At 39.2% G+C, this 8682-nt stretch overlaps 1 protein-coding gene across 1 annotated transcript in view; it reads left to right on the top strand.

Moving 5' to 3' along the window:
* MAP7 (microtubule associated protein 7) overlaps positions 1-8682 on the top strand; it is a 92782-nt gene that overhangs the window by 51519 nt on the left and 32581 nt on the right. Inside the window, exons 2-3 of the mRNA XM_027888022.1 lie at positions 2268-2336; positions 7684-7761. Coding sequence (XP_027743823.1) covers positions 2268-2336; positions 7684-7761 — 147 coding nt within the window. The remainder of the gene's footprint in view (positions 1-2267; positions 2337-7683; positions 7762-8682) is intronic.

Here is an 8682-nt window from a genome sequence, read left to right as displayed (position 1 = left end):
CTGAACATGAGCCAGCAGTGTGCCCAGGTGGCCAAGAAGGCCAATGGCATCCTGGCCTGCATCAAGAACAGTGTGGCCAGCAGGAGCAGGGAAGTGATCCTTCCCCTGTACTCTGCGTTGGTGAGGCCACACCTTGAGTATTGTGTTCAGCTCTGGGCCCCTCAGTTCAGGAAGGACATTGAGGTGCTGAAGCGGGTCCAGAGAAGAGCAACGAGGCTGGTGAAGGGACTTGAGCACAAGTCCTATGAGGAGAGGCTGAGGGAGCTTGGGTTGTTTAGTCTGGAGAAGAGAAGGCTCAGGGGTGACCTCATCACTCTCTTCAACTACCTGAAGGGAGGTTATAGCCAGGTGGGGGTTGGGCTCTTCTCTCAGGCAACCAACAATAGGACAAGGGGACATGGGCTCAAGCTCTGCCAGGGGAGGTTTAGGTTAGATGTTAGGAAGAAATTCTTTACAGAGAGGGTAATCAAGCATTGGAACAGCCTACCCAGAGAGGTGGTGGATTCACCATCCCTGGAGGGTTTTAAGCAGAGATTGGATGTGGTCCTTAGTGCCATAATATAGTAATTGGAGTTGGATCAGGGGTTGGACTTGATGATCTTGGAGGTCTTTTCCAACCCAATCTATTCTATGATTCTATGGTGAATTCACCACCTTCCTAGGAGGCCTGTTCCGATGCCTGACCACCCTTTTGGGTAGAATTTTTTCCTAATATCAAGACTAAAATTCCTCTTGTGCAACTTGAGACCATTTCCTCTCATTGTGTTGCTTGTTGTTCTGGGAGAAGAGGTCATCCTCCACCTGGCTACAACCTCCTTTCAGGTAGTTGTAGAGAGTGATATGGTTCCCCCTGAGCCTCCTTTTCTCAAGGCTAAACACTTGCAGCTCCCTCAACTGCTCCTCATAGGACTTGTGCTCCAGACCCTTCACCAGCTCCGCTGCCCTTCTCTGGACATGCTCCAGCACCAGGTACGGATTTTGATAATAGTAGACTCTACCAGGCCTGGAGACACAAGTGTTTAGTGTTGCTCAAATTATCTTGGCAAAAATCAGTCCATGTACCTATAGGTCAAACTAATCCTTTATATGAGACCTTTAAAATAGCAAATTCTAAAATCTTTCATTGGACTGCCTTTAAAGTGTTAAGACTTCTTATTGTTATTTGGAATCAGTATCCGTTAAGATCAACAGTGGTTATTTCTGTTGATCACAAAGACTTAATACAATCGTCAAAGAGAAGAGTGACTGACAATTATTTAAAATTTCACAGGTTTTTATTGGTGAGATGAACACTGCCCTTGGCAAAACATTGCTCTTGAAACTATAAAGATTTGATGAACACTATTTTTCTGTTTCCCTAACCTGCCTGCCACCTGCAAAAAGGTTACAGTACATGTAAAGTAGGTTTTTGCTGCTACCTTTTATCCTCTATATTAATTCTGAAACATGCCTGTGGAGAGTTAAGCTTTATTTAATAGAAACTATCTTTTTATGCTTGCTTGCAAATATTGCAAATATCCTTGCTTGCTGTTTGTGGAAGGCTTCTTAGAATTCTTACAGAATTCTCACAGAATTCTTTAGACTCTTCCCAGATTGCAGTGCTCTGGACTCAAACACTCCTATAGTGGAGCTGCTGGATATGAAGATGAGTAGTAAACTGAAAAAATTGTGGCATATAATTTCCTGGCTGTTTTTTTAATTTTGAATAGATGCTGAACCAAGGACATGGTTGTGATTTGAAATATAGTAGTGAATCTTTTGGGCTTTTTTCTTTATAAAGGGTTGTTGAAAAGTCATTCAGAGCTCCAGAACTAGAGCTCGTTCTAGACTGGTAGGGCCTGATCAAAAGTCTATTGTAAATAATGGGAATATCGCCTCGGTTACATTTCATTCAGCTCATAAATAATCCTCTCTTCAGTTCTGCATAATGGGTGTGTTAGTAATTTGTAAAGAGTCTCTGAAGTTTTTACCAGTATCCTGTACCATACTTTTAGGAACCTGCAAGTCATCTGATACACCTTATAAGAACACACACTGTTAAAATGCAGTCTTTTTGTGACTCTTTCCTCATCTTGAATCAGAAACTTGTATTGTGGCTTCAGTGTTTCCTGAAGTTTCAATATTTCCAGTGTTTGAGCTTTGGGGGTTTTTCTGTGAAAGATGGTGTAGAAGGGAATTTGGCAATATTTAAGTCGCATTATAATAAGGTGAATGAGCTGTTGTTAAATAAAATGGTTAATTAATATCTTCTTTTCTTCCTTATTTAGCAGCTGAAGGTTCTGAAACACAAGACAAGAAAGTCACTTCAGGACAAAGCAACACTGGAACTAAGCCAGGTATGCCATTCCACATGCTCCATGTTATAAGGCTGTTTGCCTCAATGGTGTATGGAAAACAGCTGGCTTAGGAACTTAAAAAGTTTTTTGCTTTTGTACCTCTCTTACTGTTTCAGTCAAAATGGTGTCAGTGAATGTTTGTATTTAGTTAGGCTGGAATCTGTGATTGTTTGCAAAGACGCAAAACTAAAAGAATCTACTTTTATTTTAGTACAGCTTAGGAATGAGGGTTGGGAAGTGAGATAAGACAACAGAAGCCACTGTACTTGTATCTGTGCTTGAATGAGAATTATCTGCTGTAGGCAAAGATTTACGGCCTTTATATAAATGTGCTTCTGTTGAGGCTTTTCTTCACTTACCACAAAACATGCCATGTTCTGTAATGTACTCTGTGCAGTGGGCAGATATTTCTCATTGCTTCACCATACCTGATTGTGTGGATTTAATTCACTGTTCACTTACACAGTTAAAAGTGTAGGTACTAAAATGCCTAATGCAGTCCTTGGTGCCCTGGGTCTGTTCCAGTTGCGTGCTTAGACTAAGATCCAGGAGAGCCCTTAGATATTTAAATTCTGCTTGTAGTGCAGTTTGGGTACCCAAGCTTAAAATATGGAGTTAATAATGATTTTGTTTAGGTATCTTGGAAAGCATAGGTGCTTGTGTTGCTGAGAACTAGGCACACTGTAAAGCATTCACTTTTCAACTCTTTGACAGTTTGGCAGCTCAGTGACTGTTTTGTGCTGACAGACTTTTCTCTATCCCCAAACGGGGTACCTTTGGTCTACCTCTCCAGAGGGAAGGAATCCCAGTGCTGTCTGTGTTCAGATCACACCTTGCATGCTCTGCCAGGCAGCGCTGGGTCCTGCACAAAGCACAGTATTCATGGCTGCTCTCAATCAAAAAGGCAATGGGAGAAAGAGGAGAAAATAAAGATAACATTACCTGCTTCCACAGCAAAAACAGAGCTCTTGATGTTGGACAGTGTTCAATACCCACTTTATCCTTTGGTAGTTTAATCCAGTTTTCATTTCTCAGGGGGGTGTCCTGGCTGTTCCTATGTTCCTTGATCTATGCTGGTGTGTAGAAAGGAATGCAAAATTCTTGGGGCAGGAGAGAGGAAAGGCACAGACATATGTCTAGGCTTTAACTCTACACCCAGTCTGGTGGGAATCCATGTTGAAGAGAGAGCTTCTGAGAGATGGTGATTTGGTTTTTTGTTTGTTCAAGGTCTGTTGTTGTTTTTTCTTTATACTGCATATGAATTTTGTGTCGAATTGTTTTAGTTAAAAAAACAAACCGGTTTGCAGCGGATCAGTGACAGCTGTCACTATGTCACTATGAACTATGCCTGGAAGGTGTCTGTAGAATGAAAAAATATTGGAAGTCCAAAGCAACTTTGAATGTGTGCATGGCAGTGCAAAGGGAGCTAGACAAAGGGAAGAAGGTTTGAGATCCAAGCAATGTGTCTTTTCAAGTAGTGCCATGGCTTATATTTCTTTCTCCCCTGGGTTAGTTCATAGGTGTGAACTGACATACAAACTGACTGTTGCTTTCCACTTGATGTCCCTTTTAGTTTCTTTAGTGTAAGAAATTAGCACCCTAGGAGTCAAGGGCAAATAGGAGAGAGGTGTGATCTGAACACAGCACTGGGATTCCATTCCTCTAGGGAGGTAGACCATTCATGAGAAGAGATTGAGAGGATTATAGATAGAAATGACGAATAGTGGTTGTGTGACTTCTGAAACCACACTGAGTGCAGCTGATAGTTTGGGCCACAGAAACTGACCTTATGTTCTAAGTGAATATGGTAATTGTTAATTTAGCAACTTAATTTCTACAAATGTCAACTATGTTTAAGAGTTTGTTGAGAATTATATAGAAGATTGCAAACTTGCTTTTCCCTTTTGGTAATATAATTAAGGACCAAAACCCACTGACGTTTCAGTGCTGAATTTCTGCAAAATACTCTTTGTAGCTTGTAAGCTTTTCAAAATTAAACTGTTAACTTATGAAAGTGAATTTTGAACTTGTACTCAAATGTTATAAGTTTATGGAAAAATACTCTTTTCAGACGTAATTTAGAAGCTTGATTTCCAGCAACAGGTAGAAAATTATTTTCCCCTTAATAAAGCTATGGCTTATCTATTTTCCAAACATTCCTCTCATACAGATGCTTAATTCTCTACGTGTTTTGTAAATGTAGTGAAATAGGTTACTTAGCATGAGTTCCCACATGTTGTATCATAACTAAACTGCAGCTTCTATATCAGCATGTGGATCTTCCTGGAGTGTTGTCTGTAAGGCTTTGCATATGCCCAGTTATCAATTATTTCTGTAAAAAATGAGGAATTCTTGTAAGATTTGTTGCAACTGACACGTTTCCCATCTTCTTGTGCAGTAACATAAATATTGCCTGATGATGAATATGAGCAAGAGAGAGTACAAAGTACCTTGTGTGTTTGTTCTGGTATTCTTACTGAATAAGAAAAATACCAGTCTGACAGGTATTTGTATGATGGGTTGTTAGTGAGTAGAGACATGAGAAATAAAATGGGGAGCAGGCCCAGTGAACCCAGTGAACCTTCTTGTTTTGCCACAATTTGAAACTATTGATTCTATGCACTGAGGGTGCCAGCAGATCACTTGGACTCAGAATACAATTGTTGGAGGTTGGACTTGTAGCCAAACTAAAAAGGATAATTGTCAAGGCTCAGAAAAGACATTTTAATTAGCAGTGTAAGGTTTGCAGGGATAATATATGCTCCAGCCTCTAGCAGAGCCACTGCAATGATGGTCTGCTACAAAGGTGTTATCCCCATCTTTGTACTAATATTGATTTAGCTCTTTATGATCCCAAATGTATGCAAAATAGCTTGTTACTGAAGACCTACTTATACTGTGCATAGCTGCAACTTTATGTGAATTCTCTAGGATTGTTCTAAAATCCTGGGGTGTTGGGAGAGGGGCTGTTCATGCATGAACACTATCAGGTGTGTGATACAGAAAAAATAATTGGATATCTTCGAAGAAAGTGGCAGAGGGCAACTTTAAAAATTTATTTTATTCCTTCCATTGCTTATAATTAGGAATTCTTAAGGGAGATCTTTTCAGTTTGCCTGTCCATGTGACCCTCCTGCCTCTTTGAAGAATTGTTTCTTCTCCCCGATAGGGAAATCTCTCTTCTCAAGAAAGGGGGAGGGGGGAAACCCAACTGAAAGGAGCAGGTTTTTACATTATTCCCCAGTGTCTCATCATTTTCTGTCAACTCAATGTTACATTGACTTTGCTGACAGCCCTTGAAGGGAATCCTAGTTTTCCAAGGGAATTCATATTGAATGTGCATTATTCCACAAGCACTAATTACTCATGCTACAGAAATTCACGTTTTGTGAATCTTGTGTGCCAGTCACGAGAGAGAAGGAATACTATTACCCTTTTGACCTGTGTCTGCATGCTAGACTGCATGCGAGTCAGCACACTTCTTAACATCAGCCAAATGTTAATCCGTACCATGCAATGGACAAATCTATGTGATGGCATGGCTAGGCGTGGCATACGCCATAAATGGCAACACTGTTGTGCTATTCAACCAGCATTACAGTTTTGATCTGTAACTGGGTGATGGATTACCTTTGTCTTTGCTGGGGACTTGTTCCTGTTTTGCACCTTTCATTGTGGCTGTCGTGTTTGAAGGTTCTTCCTGCCAACTATGCAGTGGGTTTTCTCCTTGCAGCTGTTACTTTGCATTGCTGTTAACATCCTTAATTGGGGCTCTAGTCTGATGTTGCTGGGATGATGGTTTTTCACTGAGAGTTAAAGAGCAAGCTGAAGTTGTCAATGAACTGGTTCATCCAAGAAATTGTCATCCTTACGCAGAAACTTCTGTTGGAGTATGGAATACTCATTATTGGGTTTTTTGTCTAATTCAAATAACTATTCAAAATTTAGTCTAGCACATCCTCACTTCGAAGGTGTATTTTTGCAAATATCTTTAACCCCTGTTTTATGAGCCATTATATTGTTTTGCTAGTAACTTTCTTCACAAGTATGCAACCTATATACATATATGCTGACTGTATGTTTTTACAAGTTACTTGTGTACTCACACTGAATAGTGAAAAGGCTCTATTTCTTGTGCACTTTTATGGTGACAGTATTCTAGGTTGTTCTTTATCTTAAAATACTTAAAAACTGCATTCCCTTCAATACTAAAATAAATGAGACCATTTATTTATACTCAGAAATCTTTTTAATTTTTCTGTGGGATTTTTCGTTTACTTGTGTTCTTATTCAAAGCATACTTTTTCAGTACTAGTGAAAAAAGCATAAAATTAAGAGCTTTCCAAGTTTAACAGCACAGGCTAAGGATGAGTAGGAAATTGGTTTTGACAGCATGCTGAGATGAATTGGTTACTTGGACTTTGTTCCCTTTGTTTGGAACCGCTCCATTGCTGAGAGTGGAAGTAGGATGCTAGCTGTTCAGAACTTTATTGTCTTCCAGAGACATCACTGAGCAAGTGATGTTTTTCCAACAAAGCCTGAATTCTTAAAGTCAAGCCTAGGCTCTGACACAGATTTTTTCATATTATCCTTAGTCTTACTGCTGTGATCCAAGTGACTAGTTGTAGGTATTCTTAAAGATACGTAGCTTGCTTTCAATCTACAAGGATAGTTGAGGAAGCTATCACCTTACTTTTCTGGTATTATACCAGTCCGTGCATGTGGTGCACTCACTACTTTTAATGCATTTGTTGGAGGTTTTTAACACACGTGCACACAAACATCTGTTGAGATCAGTGTCATGTTGTCTTCAGAGACTCAGCCACAGCTGCTTCAGAACTACTTAGCCGGATCAGTGCTTTGATCCAAACTGTTTTGCTTGGGTGCTGAGCTTCTTCAGCATTGTGAAATAGGGCTTATTGGTTGTTCTGATGCAACATTGGTGGGAAGATGACAGACGCTTTATTATAATAGAATTTCCTGTGGATGCATTTATGGAGAGAGGTTATGGAATAATAGTATTTTGGTATTTTGTCACAAAGCAGTCAAGTTGTTTTGGGCTTGGAAATAAAACTTCTTCCTGGGTTTTCACAGACCATAGTCTTGCTGGGTATTCACATGTAAACCTTGGTCTATTCTTTGGGAGTGTTTTGCATCCTAAATGTGAATGCATTCTGATTATCAATTGTTCTGGGTTTTTTTCATAAGATGCATTTCTGAAAATGTGATCTATTTTGACATTAGAATAATTAGAGTTGTTTAACAGCCATTTTTCTGAAAGTTTGTTTGTGGTAATACTTGATTTTATGCTATGTGCCTAATGTTTTCCCCCTCCCTCTCTTTGTAGATCATCCAACAGTACTAAAGGTTGATGACAGGCAACGGCTTGCCAGAGAACGGAGAGAAGAACGAGAAAAACAGCTAGGTAAGGCCTGCTCTGGGTTTTTTTACGGTTTGAGGTTTTTTAATGGAGTATCATCTGCCTGCAGTATTTTTGCAAGTTTACTTTCAGAAGCATTCAGTAAAATAATTGTGCTAGATACACAGTAGTGTCATTCTTAATACATTATCCTATCTTTAAAGTAGATCTTTTAATTCATGCACATCTTGAGATTTGTCACCTGTTTTATGACTGCGAATGAAAAATGGGTTGATTTCTGAAATCATGCAAGGAAACTTCCCTGATATAAATGGAATTTTGCAGTTTCAGAATATTTTAACAATTAAGATTAGACTGCTTAATATGTTGAATACATCCTTTATTGCCATAAAATAGAATTGCAGAACATGTGTGATTTGAATTTTTTTTTATATAAAATGGGGATATTTTTTGGGGTAACACCTTTAATAGGTGTCAAATAGATGTGCTCAATACCTTATGTCACCTGTGTATGAGCATATATAACAGCTCACATGAACAGTGAAGGTTACTTAATACTGATGAGCATTATATTGAGTACAGTGGTAAGAAAACTAAGAATTATGTGAAGCCAAATTGATGGCTTTCTGAACATGTTTGGCTGCCACAAAGTTCTGTGGCAGTTGAGAGGTTGGGAAGCACAAGTATTTCCTTTTATTTACATATTCACCCTGATTTCTTTGGGTGTTGAATTCTTATGACTTAAGAAACTGGAGTTCCTTATTTCCAATTTCTAGCTTCTGTAAGTTTATAGAACTGTATTATAACTCCAGCCAGAGTTGTGCTGCTTTTTCTAACTTGAGGAGCCATGATTTATTATCACCTAGATCTTGATAGTGTTTTTAGCCTTCCTTTTTTTACAGCACCTTACAACATTGCAGTAGCCCTGCATGAATCATTAGGGTTGTTTTGGAGTGGAAAAAGAAA

This window comes from Empidonax traillii, unplaced genomic scaffold (assembly GCF_003031625.1).
Source record: "Empidonax traillii isolate 1590-97213 ecotype Southwest subspecies unplaced genomic scaffold, ASM303162v1 scaffold229:size1690559, whole genome shotgun sequence".
NCBI lineage: Eukaryota > Metazoa > Chordata > Aves > Passeriformes > Tyrannidae > Empidonax > Empidonax traillii.
Note: the sequence above shows the minus strand (reverse complement) of the source record. Positions and strands in the feature narration are given on the sequence as shown.